This window comes from Protopterus annectens, chromosome 7.part1, assembly GCF_019279795.1.
Source record: "Protopterus annectens isolate FY-2018-M chromosome 7.part1, PAN1.0, whole genome shotgun sequence".
Taxonomy (NCBI): domain Eukaryota; kingdom Metazoa; phylum Chordata; order Ceratodontiformes; family Protopteridae; genus Protopterus; species Protopterus annectens.
The window spans coordinates 431,125,250-431,146,944 of NC_056740.1; the positions used below are offsets into that span (position 1 = coordinate 431,125,250).

At 46.8% G+C, this 21,695-nt stretch overlaps 1 protein-coding gene across 7 annotated transcripts in view; it reads right to left on the reverse strand.

Moving 5' to 3' along the window:
* Nucleotides 1-19,691: 19,691 nt before the first annotated feature.
* The window catches only part of SLTM (SAFB like transcription modulator), a 738,342-nt gene continuing 736,338 nt past the window's right edge, over nt 19,692-21,695 (reverse strand). For all 7 annotated transcript variants that reach the window (XM_044078891.1, XM_044078894.1, XM_044078888.1 and 4 more), the window contains one exon: nt 19,692-20,356. In XM_044078891.1, the coding sequence (XP_043934826.1) occupies nt 20,257-20,356 (100 nt within the window). In that variant the 3' untranslated portion in view covers nt 19,692-20,256. The remainder of the gene's footprint in view (nt 20,357-21,695) is intronic.

Here is a 21,695-nt window from a genome sequence, read left to right on the forward strand (position 1 = left end):
TGCAGTTAGGAATGCCATCTGTTTTACTGTGTCCAATTCCGCACCCAAGAATGTTCTTGTTTGGGATGGTATCAGTCTTGACTTTTTTAAATTGACTGTGTATCCCAGGGCTTGTAGTAAGCAAATGACTCTTTGTAAGTCTTTTGTCAGCTTGCTTTTGTTGTCCGCTTGTATCAGGCAGTCGTCCAGGTATGGATAAATTTGGATTCCCTGTAGCCTGCAATGGCGATTACTGATGCCAGGCATTTTGTGAATACTCTAGGCGCAGTAGATAAGCCAAAGGGCAATGCTGAGAATTGATAATGCTCTGATCCTGCAAGAAATCTGAGGTATCTTCTGCAATTTGGTAAATGCGGGGCGTGCAGGTATGCCTCCTTGAGATCTAGAGTTACCAGCCAACACTCCTTGCCCAGCATGGGAAAGTTGCTGTAGGGTCAGCATTTTGAATTTTGGAACAATGATGAATGTGTTTAAGGCGGACAGGTCAAGAATAGGTCTCCAACTTTCTCTTTTCTTGGTACTAGGTACTAGAAAGAAGAGTCTGGAGTAGAATCCTTTGCCCTGTTCTGTAGCTGGTACCCTTTCCACAGCTCTCATCTTTGTTAATTGAGCTATCTGTTTTAGAGCTTCTGTTTTTGGTTTGGAGGTAGGTTTGGCATTCCTCTTTTTTTCTAAGGTGTGGAAATGAAACCTGTAGCCTTGGTCTATAGTTTGCAAGATCCACTTGTCTCTTGTGATATAGTGCCAATTTTTTGAAAATAAGGCTAACTTTCGCCTAAAGGGTGCTGCTATTTGTTCCCTGGTAGGCGGTGTCAAAAGAGTCACTGTGATTGTCCTGTTGCAGTGGCAGTGGTTGTGTCTGTGCCTCGTTGGTTATTGCCTTGCCACTGGCGTCCTCTGTAGGCACCTCCTCTGGATTGATTTCTGCCTCTGGAACGTCTATCCCTGCCTCTCTGTGTTTTAGAGGAGTCTGGAAAGGACCAATTTTTGGAAGGCCAGTTCCTGCTAAACGGGGGCTGAACCTGTAAGAAATCTTTAACTGTTTGTACAGATTTTGCCTTCTCTTCCATTTTCTTCATTACTTGCTGGGCAGGAGAACCAAACAGACTGACCTTTTTCCATAGGAGCATCTAATAGCTTTGCTTTAACATGATCCGGCAAGACCTGTTCTTTCAACCATGCATGCCTTCTTATAACTGAGCCAGTCATGGCTGATCTAAATGAAGCCTCCAGTGCATCATAGCCACATTTTAAAGAATGGTTACTAACCTGCTGAACGTTATTCACCATTTCTAAAACATATTTCTTATTTGAGGAATCATCAGAGGACAGTTTTTTAGTTAACTGATTAAGCATAAACTCTTGGTATTGGATCATATGAAACTTTTAGTTATGTACTCACCATAACTTCAGATGTTTGGGATCCATCTCGCCTACATTCTGAATGATGGGTTCGGAGCCGATCCCTCGGCTCCGACTCGCACGCTGCTTATGCCAAAGAGCGAAGTCTCTTATTGGCTGAGCTTACTATATCCCAGGATGCACCACCAACAGTCCCCCAGATCTAGTTTGTCCACATACATGCACACATGCATACCCTGCTTATATAACATCGTCAGATGAAACAAGATAAAAACAGTGGAGCTCAAAACCGTTCTATCTCTTCTGATCTGCAAGGCAGGGGAAGGAGGGTGGGTATCAGGAATGTGGCGAGATGGATCCCAAACATCTGAAGTTATGGTGAGTACATAACTAAAAGATGTTATGTGATCCTATCTCGCCTACATTCTGAATGATGGGACAGCGTCCCTAGCACCTGAATCCTGGGTGGCTCACTGGAAAACACTCCAGTACCGTGGAACCAAATGAAGCTCGTCCTTTAGATGCCACATCCAATTTGTAGTGGGAAATGAAAGTGTCGGGTTGGACCAAGTAGCCTAGCACAAATTTCGAAATAGCGAGCTTGGAATGAAAAGCTATAGAAGTAGCCATAGCTCTGGTAGAATGAGCTTTGATAGATGATGAGTTGCTTATTTGAAGAAGAATAGGCCTGAGTTATGCAATCTCTGATCCATTTTGAGATTGTAGCTTTTGTGATGGTTTGGCCCAATTTATTATCTGAGAAGGACACAAACAACTGGTCTGACTTACGAAGTTGCTGGGTCCTGTCTAAATAGAAGCGTAATTGCCTGTGAACATCCAATTTATGGAGAGTGTATTCTGCCTCATTAGAGAATTTTGGAAAGAAAACTGGTAGTTCTAGGATTTGAAGACAGAAACTAGAGCAGACCTTTGGGACAAAGGATGGATTAGGCCTAAGAGATACTCTATCTTTGTGGAAAATCAGATATGGTGGTTTAATAGACAGGGCTTGAAGCTCTGAGACTCTTCTTGCTGAAGTAATAGCCACTAAGAATGCCGTTTTCCATGACAGATATTTTAATTAGCATGTAGCAGCCGGTTCAAAAGGGGAGATGTTGTTGAAGCACTAAATCAAGATCCACGGAGGTGCAGGATGAAAAACTGGTGGTCTTAACAGACTACCTTTAATGAATGTTTTGCATAGCCTGCTGCTCATCAAAGGAGGATCCGTAGATTCATGGAATTTAGAGATAGCAGCTAGTTGAACTTTAATAGTTGAGACAGAAGATCCCTGATTAAATAGGGATGTTAAGAATTTCAAAACCTCTGGGACAGGAGCAGTGATAGGGTCTAAGCCCTTGAGTTGAGCCAGATAGCAAACCTCTTCCACTTACTGAGGTACAATTTGTTAGTGGTGGGTTTATGGGCGAAGACAAAATGTGAACAACTTCGGGTCTAGTGTGTGGCTTCTGACTAAGGTCGGAGTGGAGGAGCCAAGCTGTCAATTTCAGAGATTGAAGAGACTGATGCCAATGTCCCGACTGATGGATTAGCAAATCCGGGATCAGGTCTAAGGTCCACGGATCGTCCACTGCATGCTTTTCAGGTAAGGAAACCATATCTGACGAGGCCAGTATGGGGCAATCAGAATCATTGAAGACCTTAGCTGGGAAGCTTTTTGAATGACTTTGGGAAGGAGTGGGATTGGAGGAAAAGCATAAAGCAACCCTGTTGGCCAGGGTTGAGCTAGAAACATCCATGGCCGGTACTTCCTGATGTGGAATCAAGGAGAAGAACCTTTGGCACTTGGTGTTTTGTGGAGTCAAATAGGTCGCAGCACGGCGTCCCCCATCTCTTGAAAACCTGGGCTGCTACTGTGCGGTTTAGAGACCATTAAGTGAGGAGAGAATTGTCCTGCTTAATTTGTCCGCCAATACATTTGACTTTCCGGGATGTGGGTCGCTACCAAGAAGCGGTTGGTAGCTACAGCCCATTCCACACTCTCATGGCCTCTCTGCAAAGGGGATCTGATCTGGTCCCTCCTTGTTTGTTCAGATACCAAACCACCGACATGTTGTCTGTGTGGATGGCGATGATACCCTGAGGAAGGAACTTGTGTAAGGCCTGTAGGGATAGAAGTACAGCCCTCATCTCCAACACGTTGATGTGGAGAAGAGCTTCGTCCAGGAAGCCAGGAGCCCTGAACTAGCCTGCCCAGACAATGCCCCCCACCCTATCTGGGAGGCATCTGTCGTCAGGGTAACCGCTGGAGGGAGAACAAAGGGTTTGCCCTGATCTAAGTTGGATGTCTGAAGCCACCAGCGCAGGTCCCTTTGCATATTTCCGTAATCATGATGAGATGATTGAGGGGGAGATCTTGAAAGGTCCATTGAGTTGATAAGAGCCACTGAAGAATCCTCATGTGTAACCTTGCTAGAGGAACTAAAAGTACCGTGGCAGACATTGAGCCTAGAACCTGTAGGACCATCCTGGCTGGGGCTTTGGATCTCGAGATCAGAGCTTGAACTTGGCCCTGTAAGGTTCGGATCCTTCGGCAGGAAGAAAGACACGCATCAATCTTGAGTCTATCTCTGCTCCTATAAACTTTATCGCTGAGAGGGCAGCAAGACAGACTTTGACCAATTGAATGTAATCCCCAGGGAACACCCAGGAGATGGTGGCTTTGAGGTTGTCCATAAGTAGATGCCTGGTGGTGGCAGTCAGGAGCCAGTCGTCGAGATAGGGAAACACTTGGAATCCAAGGCTCCTCAGGTGAGCCGTCACTGCCAAACACTTGGTGAACACCCTGGGGCTGTGGTGAGACCAAAGGGCAGAGCACAAAATTGGTAATGACTGGCTCCCAGGCTGAGCGCAGATACCTTCTGGGCCTGATGTATCGGTATGTGATAATAGGCGTCCTTGAGGTCTATGGAGCACATCCAAACATCCTTCTCCAACAGCGGAATGGATTACAGCGTGACCATTGAATTTGGATTCGTAGCGGATAGGTTCAGTCTGCTGAGATCAATATTGGTCTCAGGTCCCTGTCTTTTTGGCACTAAAAGAACCTGGAGTAATTTCCTGATCCGATTTGGTCTGTAGGGACGGTTGGATGACTCCTTTTGTAGCAGCTTTGAAGCTTCTGCGGCTGCTATTTCCTTGACTGGGTGGTGGGTCCGGGATTCTCTTGGACGGAGGGTGAGTATTTGAATGGGATGATGTAACCTCCGGCAATTATCGAAGCACCCATCTGTCCTGAGTGATTGACTCCCAGGCTTTTAGGTGCTTGGCAAGCGACACCCGACTGGCTCGAACAGCACAGCGGGCAATCCCTCATGTCGTGTGGGAGGCTGAAGAGCCACGAAAGGACTCGCGGTCTCCAGAATTGCGGGGCCCTCTGCGCCTCTGGGGGCGTCTCCCTGAAAATTTCCCGCCCTCTGCCTCTGGGTGGGGAATCTTCCTGCTGTTGGGAGAAAAACTTGCGAGATTTCCGGAACCACATTTTCCCCCCTCCTTTGGCCTTGGGGTAAGGCGAAGGGGAGTGGAATATGAGGCCCCTACGGCAGATAACGTTTTCCCTCTTGCTCACAGCGGTAAGGGTGTCTTTCACCTTGGGTCCAAACAATGAGGACCCATCAAAGGGCGTCGTGAGAAGGAAGACTTGAAGGCCTCCATGAACTGACACAAGCGGAGCCAGGCCTGTCTCGTGAGGCCACGCCTGTGCCTGCCGCTCTACCGCCCCTTGACGCATAAGATATGAGCCTCATGGGCGAGTTAGCAATTGGCGTCAGGATAGCCAACTGAGAGCTAGCGGACTGGGCTAGCTGCTCAGGTAGGTTACCGAGAGGAGTCTGACAACTCCTTGACCAGATCCCTCTGAAGCCTAGTAAAATGTGCCAAATAATTCAGAGACCTTAAGGTAAAGGCGCTGAAGTCAGGGGCGCTTCCCGTACCTATCCATACTCCTAGACTCCTTATTAGGAGGATGGATGGGCGTTGAAAGCCTCTGCCACGTCCTGCTGTGTAGCAGATGCCACCACCATGGCATCTACAGCCACGCCTTTAGTAGAACTCCTTCTCGGGGAGCAGATAAGAATTTGTTTGGGCGAGAAGGGACTGGTTCCACAGTATCCGGGTGTTCCACGCCCTTGACAAACTAAATCCAGAAGCTCGTCGGGCGGAGGCACCCAGGAGGCGGAGGGCTGAGCCCCAAAGGCCTTGAGGAGCACTGATTCGTCCGCAGAGGGTTTGGACATCCAGCCGCCTCGTTGTTTGAGGATCTCTAAGATGTCTGCAAAGGAGACATCATCCGAGGGCGACTTAGGGACCCTCTGCATCATCCATATCCGTGTCCGATGTGATAGACTGGGAGTCCGTGCTTCCTCTTGCGATCTCTTCCTTGGGGTTCCTCTGGAAGACTCCGAAAAACCCTCAGGAAGAGGAACCCCCACTGGGGTAACCTCAGGCCTCGGGGCTCCGCTGGCCACAGACAGGGGAACTACCAAAGACCCAGTCTCACGCCCAGGGAAGGTGCTGGTAAACCGGAGAGATGGCGAAGAGGATTTGGCCAAGGCACTCCTCATGGCCCTGAAAGCGGACCTCAGAATCCTGGGGCGTCAGTCTCCGGGCCATGATAGTAGCGGAAGTCCACTTGCCGAGAGGAGGCTGGAACGAAAGCATCGGTCCCGAAACATCACCCTCGGGTCCAGCCGAAGAAGTCAGCGTACCAAACTCGGACCCGAGGGCCCGGGTTGGAGTAAGGGTCGAGCCGACCCTGAGATCTCCACCGGCTCCAAGAGCACCTGCTCCGGCGGGCCGAAGCAGTCTGAGGAGGAATAGCAATGGGATGGGTCATGGCCATCGGCTCCAGAAGCCAACTGGGTGAGGAGAAACAATTTTGGAAGACTGGGGACTGGAAAAGTCTTTGGAGCACCCTGTCTATATCAGAATCCGACATTCTCGAGACCGAGAGGAAACAGAGCGGGTTCGAAGACCTCTCCCTCGGCCCCAAGGGACTGGGGACCGGCTCGAGGCGACTTCGATGAGAATCGGCGCCGAGGAAACACACACCAGATTCCATCGGTGCGAGGTAGACTTGGCGCCGAGGAGAGAAATGTCTGGCGGGCGACCCTTGTCGGCTCCGAGAGCAGTGGAGCCGGCGAAGGTGACCCGCCTCGATGCCCAGCCATCGGCTCCGAAGCCAGTCGATACTGGTGGCATCGAGGCAGATTCCGACCTCGGCTCGAAGTCTTTGGCTGAAGGAGAGGCCTGCCTAGGTCTCTTGGCAGTCGGATCCGGCGGACTGGTGGGCGAAGCCCTTTCTTTTGGCAGGAGTCGGAGGCGGAAGACAAGGCTTCTTCAAAGAGGTTTAATCAACCCTTTAAGAATTAATTTATTTTTCCTCTCCTGGAGGACCCTAGAGGAAAAAGCGTGACATACGCTGCATGACTCCTGCAAGTGCTTTGCCCCTAAACAATAAACACAAAGTAGATGGTCATCAGTAACAGACATCTTAAAAGCACATTTAGTACATTTTTTAAAGCCCGAAGGCCTAGGGGCTTGAGACATAATGTTAACAATTCCTGACAGGAAATTTAATCACTGTAGAATCGCTAATGACAAAAAAACCGAAGGCTTACAGAAACTGTGTAAAACACAACCTTAGGTGTAATAACCGGGAACTTTAAACACTAAAAAGTTCAGTTATAGAGTTTGACCGAAAGGCCCTGGATTGAAAGGCGCCAAAACAAACTCTACCCAATCACACACAATAAATTCCAGTACTCAATCGAACACAATTTAGCAATAGCAATAGCAATATCAATAGCAATAGCCGTTAAAACGGCTTTTGTGAAATACAAGCACAAAAACTGACAGAAAAAGTAGTTAATAAAATCTACTCAGCCCAGTCAGCTCGAGACCACGTCCTTGCAGTTAAGCGGCAAACGAGATCTGGGGGACTGTTGGTGGTGCATCCTGGGATATAGTAAGCTCAGCCAATAAGAGACTTCGCTCTTTGGCATAAGCGTGCCAGTCGAGAGGGATCGGCTCCGAACCCATCATTCAGAATGTAGGCGAGATAGGATCACATAACATCTGACAGTTCAAAGCTCTAGCTGAGAGAGTAGCAGAGGTGTAAACTTTTTTACCCCATCTCTCTAAGGACCTGGATTCCCTTTCAGAAGGGAGAGGGTTTTTTGCTGAGGTCGAAGCTACTGCCATAGGCCCCTGGGAGAAAGTCTCAGGATCTGCAAGGGGAGCCTTGTATAGGTGGTGATGAGTGTCCGGTACCCTGGAAAACCTATCGGGCTTGGCAGGGGCTGGAGGTAAAGTATCAGGAGCAGTGCAAACATCATTAAATGCATCATCCACAACAGGAAGAACTGGAGGTATAGCTAAGGGCCTATGTTGCGGTAAATGTAGAAAGGTCCTAAGCCTTTTTCTTGAATCAGAGAAATCTTGTCCCTGCCATTGGAAGTGCTCCCTCATGGCATGTAAGGTTTCCCCAAAGAAAAATTCCTCTGGTGGAGAGGCAGAAGGAATAGATTCTTCAGCATCGGAATCTTCATAAGTAGAAAAGGGAGCCTCTGGATGGTCTGTATTGTCTGAATCATCAGAAGAATCATCTGAGGACACTGGCTCAGGGGGCTCTGCTCTAGGTCTCTTTTCTGGAGGCTGAGAGGCCCTGTCTGGGTAAGATTGGGATCCCCTTATTAAAGAGATGAGATCCTCTGCCAGAGTAAGCATTTGAGAACTGGGACTGGGCCTGTGTGAGGGGGGGCTTAACAGGCACAGATTTAGCAGATTTGGCTGCTTTAGTCCTGGCAAAGGCCTTAATAGACATGGCTGCAGGAGGCCTAGCAGCACCACGTGCTGGGGTAGAGACATCCAAAGGGATGGTGTCCGATAATTCTAGAGGAACCACATTAATAGGCAAAACTTCAGAGGCCGATTCAACTAGGGTAGCAGGCGCCTCGGTAGTAGTCATGGATTCGGCTGAAGATTGACCCATTTGCTCGGTTTCGGCCGAAACAGAGACACTGTTTGCTTAACCGTGGTTTCGGCCGAAACCGCGGACCGCGAGTGTCGGTCTTTTTCTTTGCGTTTCTTAATTTGAGAAAGTCGGAGGATCCGACGGCATAATGTACGCAAAATCTGAGCCGAAAAACTGTTCAGCAAACTCCGACCGACGCCTAAGCGTTCGTCGGTTGAAAGAAGCACAGGCTAAACAGGCTGCTACGTGGTCTGGGCCTAAACAAGGTAAGCAGTAAGAGTGGAAATCTTTATGAGGTATTTGTTTCCCACAAGTTAAACAGTTATTCACTTTTTCTGACATCGGCTGAGGCAAGAAAGAGTCCCCAACGGGGTACTTAGCTTTATAGAAGTCTTCAAAGTAGTATTCGGTAGTAGTAATCTCTGGATCTGACTGACCGGCACTTGTGAACAGCTTCTGCTTCGGGCGCCACGCGGCAAGAAAGACTGAGGAAAATGGCGTCGGCTGATGGCTTGATACCCGAAGACCAGCAGAGATGACGTCGGGTGAAGTGCGACACCAGCCGAGGCCAGACCCAGACTTTGGAATCCGGCCGACCGAAGGGCTGCCTGACGACAGGACAACCCCATTTGTTAGGACTGCAGATGCATCCTTGAAGGACATCCTGCAAGAAATCTGAGGTGTCTTCTGCAACTCTGCCTGATAGGGACATGCAGGTATGCCTCCTTGAGGTCTAGAGTTATCAGCCAAGACCCCTTGTCCAGCATGGGAAGGAGTTGCTGTAGAGTCAGCATTTTGAATTTTGGCACAATGAGATAAGTATTCAGTGCGGACAAGTAGAAAATAGGCCTCCATTGTTTTTCTTTTCTTGGGACAAGGAATAGTCTGGAATAAAATCCTTGGCCTTGTTCTGAAAGAGGAACCTTTTCTATAGCTTTCATTTGCATTAGGTTGGAGATTTGTTTCAAAGCCTCTGCCCTCTGATTTGGTGGCAGGTCTGGCATGCCTTTTCTTTTTGGTAATGTGTGAAAATGGAAAGTACAGTTTTGTACCTACCATAAATGTAGATGTCCGAACTGGATAGCATCTGCAGTCATAACAAATGGGTTGTCCTGTCGTCAGGCAGCCCTTCGGTCGGCCGGATTCCAAAGTCTGGGTCCGGCTTCGGCTGATGTCGCACTTCACCCGACGTCATCTCTGCTGGTCTTCGGGTATAAAGGCATCAGCCGACGCCATTTTACTCAGTGTTTCTTGCCCCAGATGCCAGTTGCCCTCTTGGAAGGCTAAATTTTGGATAAATGCCAATGTTTCCAAAAAAGTAGAAGGCAAACAAAAAATAAGCATGTATGTACATATACACAAACAAATACACCCATAAGAGACTCCCCCCCAGCTAGCTATTAGGAGGATAAATACCCTAGGAGTACCACAGAGGGGAAGGAGGGTGGGTAATCCTGACTGCAGATGCTATCCAGTTCGGACATCTACATTTATGGTAGGTACAAAACTGTACTATGTCCTTCATGGATGCATCTACAGTCATAACAAATGGGTAGAATACCATAGCCAAACTAGGGGTGGAGGAAGAAAAATTATGGTGTAGTTAGGATCCCTTGCAGTACAGCAGTGGCAAACCCTGCTCGGGATCTAGAGTATAGAGGTAAATTATAATGCTTGGCAAATGTATGCACGGAGGTCCAAGTAGCCGCCTCAATAATGTCCTTGGTTGCCACTCCTCGTAAGAAAGCTGTGGTAGTGGCTGTAGCCCTTGTAGAATGAGGTCTTATGTTCTGTGGAATTGGTTTTCCATGGTAGGAGTAACAGAATCTTATGCAATTTCCTATCCATTTGGAGATTGCCTGTTTGGAAATTGCTTTTCCTTCCCTTCCTGTTGCGTAGGCTACTAAAAGCTGGTCAGTTTTCTGTTACTTTTGGTTCTGTCAGGTAGTAGCGTAACTGCCTATGTACATCCAAGGTATGCAGCAGTCTTTCCCCTGTTCTGTGGATTGGGAAAGAAGGTAGGTAGGTGGATTGCCTGGTTTAAAGACACTCTGGATACCACCTTAGGCATAAATGTAGGATTAGTTCTCATGGACACCCTATCTTGATGGAAGATTAGGAAGGGTTGCACTGCCATTAAGGCCTGTAGTTCCGAAACCCTCCTTGCTGAGGTAATTGCCAGTAGGAAAGCAGTTTTCCATGACAGGTGTTGCAGATCTGCTGTTGCTGCTGGTTCAAACGGAGGGAGTGTCAACTTTTCTAGCACAAAGTTCAAATCCCATGCTGGTTATCGTGGTTTCCTAGGAGGTTTTACATTATTGATCCCTCTGAGGAACTGCCTGAGTAGAGGATGCGAAAAGACAGGTGGATCGAAGCTGTATTCTGCTGAAATAGCGGATGCATGTATCTTGATGGAGGAATAGGACAGGCCTGTATGTAGAAGCTCTGCCAAGTACTCCAGAATGTTAGCAATATCTATGTTCGACACATCTTTTCCTCTTTCAGTACTCCAAATGACAAACCTTTTCCATTTTCCTGCATAGTTCCTTCTTGTTGAAGGTCTGCGGGCTTCAAGGATAATGTCTTTAACCTTTTGGGAAAGGTCTGGGTTAGTTGCTGCTATGTGATGTTCCAGGCAGTCAGTTGCAAGGTTTTTAGGTTTGGATGCATGATGTAGTTGTTCTGAGTTAACATCAAAGGCATCAGGGGTATTGACCACATTCTCTCCAGAGACATGCTCCTCAGCAATGGGTACCAGTGTTGTCTTGGCCAATTCGAAGCTATCAGGATTATCCTTGGACGTTCCTCTTTGATTTTCAGTAGTATCTTGTGCATCAAGGGAAGAGGTGGAAATGCATATGCAGTCAGGCCTTTCCAGCTGAAGGATAGAGTCCACCTTCCATGCAAGTGGGTGGAATGTCCTTGTGCAGAATTTTTTGAGCTGGTGATTGAGTGGGGATGCGAATAGATCTATTTGTGGCATTCCCCATTTCTTTGCGATGGCCTTGAAGATGCCCGGGTGTAGCATCCATTCGTGAGCATCCGAGGTGGTTCTGATCAACATGTCTGCTAGGGTGTTCTCTTTTCCCGGCACAAATATTGCCTGTAACTGGATGTTGTAGCTGAGAGCCAGATTCCAAAGGTCCAAAGTCATTCTGCATAGGGGGTATGAATGAGTGCCTCCCTGTTTGTTGATGTACCACATGACTGTGGTGTTGTCTGTCCTTATCATCAAATGGCCTTCTTTGAGGAATGGTCTGAATTTTGGATTGCCAGTTTACTGCCAGCATTTCTTTTGGTTTATGTGCAGGTGTAGCTGGTCTCGAGTCCACAATCCTTGTATGCATTTGTCCAGCATGTGCCCCCATCCTAGGTCTGAGGCGTCCGTTGTGATGGTTTGGCTTGCTTTCGAAAGTTGTGGAAGGGTAAGCCTGGGTTTGACTGGCATGCTTGAGCCCACCATAGGAACTCCTGTTTTAGGCATGGGATTAGTGGGATTTCTGTTTCTAAGCTGTGCCTGTGCTGAGACCATAAATTCTTTAGGTACCACTGTAGCTTTCTCATATGCAGTCTGGCATGTGGGACCAAGATTATGCATGATGCCATGAAGCCCAAGGCCTGCAGAACTTTTCTTGCTGTTAGTTTGTTCTGCTTTGTTAATGCCAAGAAGTAAAGAGGAGTTCTTTTGTTTTTCTGCAGTTAGGAATGCCATTTGTTTTACTGTGTCCAATTCCAGCAAGAATGTTCTTGTTTGGGATGATATCAGCCTTGACTTTTGTAAATTGACTGTGTATCCCAGGGCTTGTAGCAAGTAAATGACCCTTTGTAAATCTGTTGTCAGCTTGCTTTTGTTGTCTGCTTGTAACAGGCAGTCGTCCAGGTATGGATAAATTTGGACTCCCTGTAGTCTGCAGTGAGCGATTACTGATGCCAGGCATTTTGTGAATACTCTGGGCAGTAGATAAGCCAAAGGGCAATGATGAGAATTGATAATGCTCTGATCCTGCAAGAAATCTGAGGTATCTTCTGCAATTTGGTCGAATGGGGACGTGCAGGTATGCCTCCTTGAGATCTAGAGTTACCAGCCAACACTCCTTGCCCAGCATGGGAAGAAGTTGCTGTAGGGTCAGCATTTTGAATTTTGGGACAATGATGTATGTGTTTAAGACGGACAGGTCGAGAATAGGTCTCCAACTTTTCTCTTTTCTTGGTACTAGGAAGAGTCTGGAGTAGAATCCTTTGCCCTGTTCTGTTATTGGTACTCTCTCCACAGCTCTCATCTTTGTTAATTTCGCTATCTGCTGTAGAGTTTCTATTTTTTGATTTGGAGGTAGGTTTGGCATTCCTCTTTTTACTGGTAAGGTGTGGAAGTGGAACCGGTAGCCTTGGTCTATGGTTTGCAAAATCCACTTGTCTTTTGTGATATAGTGCCAATTTTTCGAAAATAAGGCTAACTTTCCGCCTAAAGGTGCTGCTATTTGCTCCCTGGTAGGCGGTGTCAGAGCCAAGTCACTGTGATTGTCCTGTTGCAGTGGCAGTGGTTGTGTCTGTGCCTCGGTTATTGCCTTGCCACTGTCGTCCTCTGTAGGCACCTCCTCTGGATTGATTTCTGCCTCTAGAGCGTCTATTCCTGCCCCTTTGGGATTTTGTGGAGTCTGGAAAGGACCAATTTTTGGCAGGCCAGTTCCTGCTAAACCTTAGGGGCTGAACCTGTAAGAAATCTTTAACTGTTTGTACAGATTTTGCCTTTTTTTTCCATTTTCATTACTTGCTGGGCAGGTGTACCAAATAGACTGGCCTTATCCATAGGAGCATCTAACAGCTTTGCTTTAACATGATCCGGTAAGACCTGTTCTTTCAACCATGCATGCCTTCTTATCACTGTGCCAGTCATGGCTGATCTAAATGAAGCCTCCAGTGCATCATAGCCACATTTTAAGGAATGGTTACTAACCTGTTGGATGTTATTCACCATTTCTAATACACATTTCTTATCTAAGGATTCATCAGAGGACAGTTTTTTAGTTAACTGATCAAGCATAAACTCTTGGTATTGGATCATATGAAACTGACAGTTTAAAGCTCTCGCTGAGAGAGTAGCAGAGGTGTAAACTTTTTTCCCCCCATCTCTCTAAGGACCTGGATTCCCTTTCAGAATGAATAGGGTTTTTTGCTGTGGTCGAGGCTACTGCCTTAGGCCCCTGGGATATAGTTTCGGGATCTGCAAGTGGGGCCTTGTATAGGTGGTGATGAGTGTCTGGCACCCTGTAAAATCTATCTGGTTTGGCAGGGGCTGGAGGTAAAGAATCAGGAGCAGTGCAAACATCATTAAATGCATCATCCACAACAGGCAGTACAGGAGGTATAGCTAAGGGCCTATGTTGTGGTAAGTGCAGAAAAGTCCTAAGCCTTTTTCTTGAATCTGAGAAATCCTGTCCCTGCCATTGGAATTCTCTCATGGCATGTAAGGTTTCCCCAAAGGAAAATTCCTCTGGTGGAGAGGCAGCTGGAATGGATTCTTCAGCATCGGAATCTTCATAAGTAGAAAAAGGAGCCTCTGGCTGGTCTGTAATGTCTGAGTCATCCGCAGAATCAGAGGACACTGGCTCGGGGGGGGGGGGGGCTCTCCTCTAGGTCTCTTTTCTGGGGGCTGAGAGGCCCTGTCTGGGTGAGATTGGGATCCCCTAATTAAGGATATTAAATCTTCTGCCAGAGTAAGCATTTGTGAACTTGAAGTGGGCCTGTGTGAGGGGGGCTTAACAGGCACTGATTTAACAGATTTGGCTGCTTTAGCCCTGGCAAAGGCCTTAATAGACATGGCTGCAGGAGGCCTAGCAGCACCACGTGCTGGGGTAGAGACATCCAAAGGGATGGTGTCTGATAAATCACTAGGAACCACAGTTGCAGGCAAAATTTCTGAGGCCGATTCAACTAAGGTAGCAGGAGCCTCAGTAGTAGTCATGGATTCGGCTGAAGATTGACCGGTTTTCTCAGTTTCGGCCAAAACCGAGACACTTGCGGCTTGCTTAACCGTGGTTTCGGCCGAAATCGCGGACAGCGAGTGTCGGTCTTTTTCTTTGCGTTTTTTAACAATTTGGGTAGTCTGAGGATCCGACGGCATAATGTACGCAAAATCTGAGCCGAAAAACTGTTCAGCAAACTCCGACCGACACCTAAGCGTTCGTCGGTTGAAGGAAGCACAGGCCGAACAGGCTGCTACGTCGTGGTCTGGGCCTAAGCAAGGCAGACAGTAAGAGTGGAAATCTTTATGAGGTATTTGTTTCCCACAAGTTAAACAGTTATTGACTTTTTCTGACATCGGCTGAGGCAAGAAAGAGTCCCCAACGGGGTACTTAGCTTTTAGAAGTCTTAGTAGTATTCGGTAGTAGTAATCTCTGGATCTGACCGACCGGCACTTGCGAACAGCTTCTGCTTCGGGCGCCACGTGGCAAGAAAGACGGAGGAAAATGGCGTCGGCTGATGCCTTTATACCCGAAGACCAGCAGAGATGACGTCGGGTGAAGTGCGACGTCAGCCGAAGCCAGACCCAGACTTTGGAATCCGGCCGACCGAAGGGCTACCTGACGACAGGACAACCCATTTGTTATGACTGCAGATGCATCCATGAAGGACATCCTGTATCCTTTGTCTATTTGCAGTGTCCATTTATCCCTTGTAATACTGTGCCAATTTTCTGAAAATAAAGAAAGCTTTCCGCCCAAAGGTGCTTCCAATTGAACCCTGGTTGGCGGGGTCAAGGTAAAGTCATTGAGTCTGCCCTTGTGCAGCAGTTGTAGGTCCTGCACTACCTCTCTGGTTAGGAGGCTGCCATTGATGTCCTCTGTAGGAGCCTCTAGCTTGCCCTCTACCTCTGGCACGCCTGTTCTTGCCTCTTTGAAATCTCTGTGTCTGGAGAGGACCAATTCTTTGAAGGCCAACTTCTGCTGAATCTTGGCGGTTGGACTTGGAGAAAATCTTTGTTTGTACAGATTTTGCCTTTTCCTCAAATTTCTTTAAGACCTCCTGAGCAGTGGAGCCAAATAACTTTTGCTTTTCCAGTGGAGCATCCAGAAGCTTTGCTTTAACATGATCTGGCAGAGATTGTTCCTTCAGCCAAGCATGCCTACGTATGACTGCACCTGTCATTGCTGACCTACATGAAGCTTCCAATGCATCATAACCACACTGCAAGAAATGGTTGCTAACCTGTTGGGAGTTATGTACCAGATCCTGAAGTGATTTGCGATCTAGGGGTTCAGGTGAAGACAGTTTTTTATACAATTCATCTAACACTCTTGGCACTGTATCATATGGAATTGACAATTTAATGCCCTCATAGAAAGAGTGGCAGAAGTATACACTTTTTTACCCCATCTCTCTAAAGCCCTGGACTCCCTTTCAGAGGGGAGTTGATTTTTAGTAGTGACAGTTGCAACCCCTTTAGGGCCCTGGGAAAGTTTCTGGATCAGCAGAGTGGGCCTTGTAAAGGAAATGATGCGAGTCCGGGACCCTGTAGTACCTATCGGGTTTGACAGGAGCCGGAGGAAGAGTGTCAGGGGTTGTGCTAGACTCAGAGTACACAATCAATGACATTCAAAACAGGAGGAATAGCCAGAGGTCTATGCTGAGGTAAATGCAAAAAAGTCCTTGATCTCTTCCTGGAATCAGAGAATTCCTGGCCCTGCCATTTGAAATGCTCTCTCATGGAGTGAAGGGTCTCCCCCAAAGGACAGCTCTTCAGGAGGGGAGGCAGAGGGAATAGATTCCTCTGCATCAGAATCCTCGTAGGCCGAAAAGGCCTCCTCCTGGTAATCCGAAAGAGCAGAGCCATCAGAGGCCTCATCAGAGGAGTGGGAATCAGTGGGCTCAACCCTGGGCCTTTTGTCTAGAGGAGGTTGAGAGCCCCTGTCCGGATGTGGCTGAGAGCCCCTAATTAAGGAAATAAGGTCCTCAGCTAAACTTAGAATCTGTGAACCTGTAGTGGATCCCTGAGGAATAGCCCTGGGAGGCAAAGATTTTGGCTGTTTAGCAGCTTTAGCCCTGGTGAATGCCTTTATGGACATGGATGCAGGAGGCCTGGCTGCACCACGTGCTGGTGTAGTTTTGTCTAGAGAAATGGTGTCTGATGTTTCCAGACCACCAGTTTGAGGGAAATTCTATAACAGACTCAGAGGAGGCCTCCGGGGCCGAGGTTGTCGGTTGAGCGGTTTCGACGGTCGTAAGTACCAAGGACTCGTTTCAGTAGAGACACTCGCGGTAGGCCTAGCCGTGGTTTCAGCCGAAACCATGGTCTGTGTGTCGGTCCTAGTCCTTTCGTTTCTTGGTTAAATGAGGAGTCGGAGTCTCAGACGGCATATTGTAAGAGAAACTAGCCCCAAAAAAATTCCTCTGCAAACTCCGCCAGACGCCTAAGAGTGCGTCGATTGAAGGAAACACAGGCTGAACAGTCAGAGACGTGGTCTGGGACTAGGCAGGGGAGGCAGTAAGAGTGGAAATCTTTATGAGGTATTTGTTTCCCACAAGTTAAGCAATTATTAACTTTAAGCATTTGACCTGACATCGGCTGAGGCAAGAAAGAGTCCCCAACGGGGTACTTCTTCGGTACCTGAATTACAGGAGCTGGCCGACCGGCACTTGCGAACTGCTTCTGCTTCGGGCACCACGCGGCAAGAAAGACAGAGGAAGATGGCTTCGGCTGACTTTTATACCCCAGGCGCTCTGACGTCGGGGAAAGGGCGACATCAGCCAACGCCGGACCCAGACTTTGGAATCCGGCCGATTGAAGGGCTGCCTGAGGCAGGACAACCCATATGTAAGGACTGCAGATGCATCCTTGAAGGACATCAGACAACTAGCAACGTCGTGGTCAGGGCCTAGGCAAGGAATACAGTAAGAATGAAAATCCTTATGAGGTATTTGCTTCCCACAAGAAATACAATTAAATTTTTCTGACATCGGTCTGGAGCAAGAAAAAGGTTTCCCCAACGGGGTACTTCGCTTTAATTAAGACTTTGGATTTGAAATTCTAATTTGAAAATCTCAGGAGTCGGCCGACTGGCACTCGTGAACTGCTTTTACTTCGGGCACCGCGCGGCAAGAAAGACTGAAGAAAATGGCGTCTGCTGCATCTTTTATACCCCTGGCGCACTGACATCAGGGAGGAGACGACAGCAACTGACGCCGGACCTAAACTTTGGCACTCAGGCCGACTGCAGGTAGCCTGCCAGCAGGATAACCCAATTGTAATGACTGCAACAGTGAAACACTAACATCCCTGTAATATCTGTCAGGCTTAACAGGAGCTGGAGGTAAGGAGTCAGGGGTAATACTAGACTCCGAAAACACATCTACCATGTCTAACAGGTGGAATGGCTAGTGGCCTGTGTTGAGGTAGTAAAAGGAAATCCCTGAGCCTCTTTTTAGATTCTGAAAAATCTTGGCTCTCCAGTGGAAATGCTCCTTCATGGTATGCAAGGTTTCCCCAAAACAATAGCCCTCTGGAGGAGAAGCTGAGGGTATAGATTCTTCAGCATCAGAATCCTCATGGGGGGAGATATTCCGGATCAGAAGAGGAATCAGAGGAAATCTGAAGATTCACAGTCACTTGCCTAGGCCTCTTATCAGGAGGGGGATGGGAACCCCTGATCAAGGTAATCATGTCTTCGGCCATTTTGAGCATCGTTTTTTTGGGCATAGAAGACTGTCCACGTGGCTCTTGAGTTTTTCTTTGCTTTAGAAGGTGCTTCAGTCCTTGCCTTTGAAGCTGAAGTCGGTTTAATGCAAAGATGTTTAGGTCTGAATACACCCTCAGAAACCGGTGCCTGCTCAGCTGCTCCAGACCCATCTGAAGGAAGGCTCCAATACCTCGAGTTCCCAGCGGCATGGCAGACTCCATGTGGGAGTCGGTAGCGGTTTGCAACTCTAAAGTAGCGGGGGTCAGGGGCTGCGAAAGTGCCTCACCGAGAACAGGTGACTGGCCTAGGAAAAGCTTCATTGGTTGCTTCATTGGTTTTGGGCCTCTGTTTTCTCTCTCATTTTCTTTGGCTTTTTTTTGTGAACTCCGGTAGTCAGATGGCTATCGGACAACATTTCTGGATAATTAAACCGGCGTCCAAAATAGTTTAAAGCAAAATCATACAGACGCTTAATAGTGCGTTGGTTAAATCTAGCACAAAACAGACAACCTGAAACGCTGTGGAAAAAAAAAACATCACAAGCAAAACACAAGAGCTCAGGCTCACCCTTTTTGTGAAAGCGGCAAACGAGATCTGGGGCATGTTAGGGATTGGTGGTTTATGGGTAAGGGAGAGAGTGGAGAGCTTTTTTTGGTGGCCATGTGCTACAGTAACAGCACAGATGGATCAGATTTGAACCCCACAGTTGAGGCTAGAATGAAAACTGACATCAGCTCCAATGATTTTCTCCATGCCATACAACCAGGTCATGCTCTTTGCCAAGACAACTCAGCTCCAATGATTTTCTCCATGCCATACAACCAGGTCATGCTCTTTGCCAAGACAACCAGTAAGAATGGAAATCCTTAGGTTCGACCTCTCTCCACACGTGAGTTACAGACCTCTCTCCACACGTGAGTTACAGACCATTTCAATTTAGCTACTAGACAGTTAAAGGGATTGTTAAAGCACAGCCAGTTATTTTCCTAATAGGTTACTTTATCTAGATTACTGGGGATACATGCTCACACTATTCTGAATTCTGTAAGCTTGCAACTCAAATGCAGAAAGGGTATGATGATGGCACTGGCTCCTGCCCCGATATGAGAGGAGTCCTATGAAGCCAAAAGGGGGAAGGGTTAAGCTACCTAGAAACCTTGTGTACCTACAATCTCATGTTCTTTCCATTGTGTGGCTGTTGTACAGGGTTAAGGCCATGAGCTGTAGTTGCTGTGGTACAGGGTTCGATTCTCAGCACTTATTTTCCTTGTGTGATTTTGAGCAAGTCACTTAATCACAGATATTGCTCATACCACCTACATCCAAGCAGGCCTGTCAACAAATTGGTATAATTCATCACCTAGACTAAGCCTGAAATTGCTCCACAGAAATCACTACTGCGCTCAAGTACATCTGTCCAGCAGTTGGGCTTTCTGTAAGCAGGAATGCTAGCTGTCATAACCACATAATGATCATCCTCCTAGTAAAATGCACATTTTCTTCAGTAACCTGGGGGCACTAAACAGAAGCTTCATCTATGGCGTCCTAGTACACCCAACTTAATCCAAACCTCAGCTCTCTGCAAAGTGGCAACCTGGGCTGTATATTAAATTACTGATTAAACAGTCAGTGTACCCTCAAAAGACAAACCACTACAAAAATACCTGAAGAATGGTAAGATTTATTTAAAAAAAATTTCACTTTGCCAGCATTACACCAGAGACGGACTTATGCAATAGTACTTTACAACAGTACCCTTTTCTGACAAAAGTACAATTCTGACAAAGGCTTACACCGTTTCACTGTATAAATAAAACAGTCTATACGTTAGAAATATTCTGCAATGTCCACAAAAGAGCTTTCATCCTTAAGAACTTCAGCTAGTTTTCTATGTTACAGCCCATGAACAGCTTCAATGCCAGTAATATATTTTCTAAAATGTGACTAGAACAAAACTGTATTTGCAACATATATCTGCATACCATAAAAAATTATGAATTACAATCTACACATTTTCAGTGCTGTAAGAAACTGTAAAGATACAAGAACCATGAAGGGGAAAAACAGGAATGCAGCTTAACATTAAAATGTCTCCAGATTATCTTTTTGCGTGGGTGGAGTTCTCCATGGAAAGGTATTTAAAAGTTTTAAAAGTAATGCAAATGTTCAACCTTGTCAGGTTAATTTAACTGTCCAACACAATGGAAAGATTTGAAAATTTCAATCTTAGAATCTTCGTGGAGGGCCACCCTTAAAAGGCTTGAATCCGCTTCTTTGCATTGAATTGCCAGCAACGCCAACCATCCTGTTCACTGGTGAAGGGTGGCTGCAAAACAAAAACATGAATACAATTAAAACCGCAGTAAGATGAAATAAAAGCAGGACTGGGAGTCAAACTTAAACCCACCAGTCTAACCTCAGAACATATTCCAACTTACAAAGTGCAGTACATTGTACATGCTTCTTATTCTAATCCTCCTTACCATCATGTATACATATTTTACCGCACTTTACTGTACAGTCATAAAATAAATCCACTTCATAAAACAAATTGTGTCTTCTCAGGATAAAAATCTGTTCTGATATACACTGGAGGGCCCCAAAATAATGACTAGTTTTGAAAGGACCCATTTAGTTTCCGCTGGTTGACTGATATCAGCACTTTGACAGCATCAGATTTGATCAATGTGGTGAAACAATCCCCTTCCTCGCATGCATTCTATGGCTTTCCACTGAAGCACAAGGTGCAAAGTTGGATATAGAAGGGCCTTTTGATCCAGAAGAATGTTTAGCATTCCCCTATATTGGGGAATTGACATGAATTCCAGCAGGTAACCCCTTTTCCTATTATGTCCAAGACCCATTTGTGTGAGGTGATGTGCCACTCAGACAAGGTCAGTTTTCCTTCCACTGTTTGGGTATGGCATGTGTGTGGTAGTGCGTTATCACAACTGGAATTGTGCGCTGCTTAAGTCAACTGATCTTTCAGAATGAATGGTTGCCATGCCTTATTTCTTTTCACAAGAAAATGCAGCATGTAAATAGGAGCGGAAAGCCATTTTCCCCTTACCTGGACTTTTTTTTGGGGTGGGGGGGGGGGCTGGGGGTGGTTGGAGCGCTTGCTAGAGTACTTCAATATATTTAGGCAGAGAAGAATGACGAATTGATGCCCATTACGTCCCCTTTTTCTAAGCTCTGAACATGTAAAACATGAGGTCCAGACAATTTCCCATCAAGGGAGCAATGAGCAGTTTATTCTGTAAATTTAATGGCAGTATGTGAAGCTAAACACTCAGACTGTACCCAGCGGCAGCAGCTTTAAAAGCCACATCTGCTAAACCAGATTTAATGCTATGCCTACCAGTTGCAGAGACACTGAATGAACTGGGTTAAGGTGGCTTTAAACACCTGACCAAATTCTACTCCTACATGCACTTGAGTACACAGGTTCATAGATTGGTACTAGGCTATCAGCCCTAGGGCCTATACAAGCCTAGCCACAACAATTCCCTGGCTATTTCTTCCCACACTATTTACTTCCCTGGACCCCTGTCTAGCAGGCGGCGACTGACATGATCCCCGGGGTGAATTTCCTCTCTCCCATCCAATAATCAAGGTTTCTTCTGAAGAGGGCCAAAGAGGCACTCTGATATGTATGGGCAATC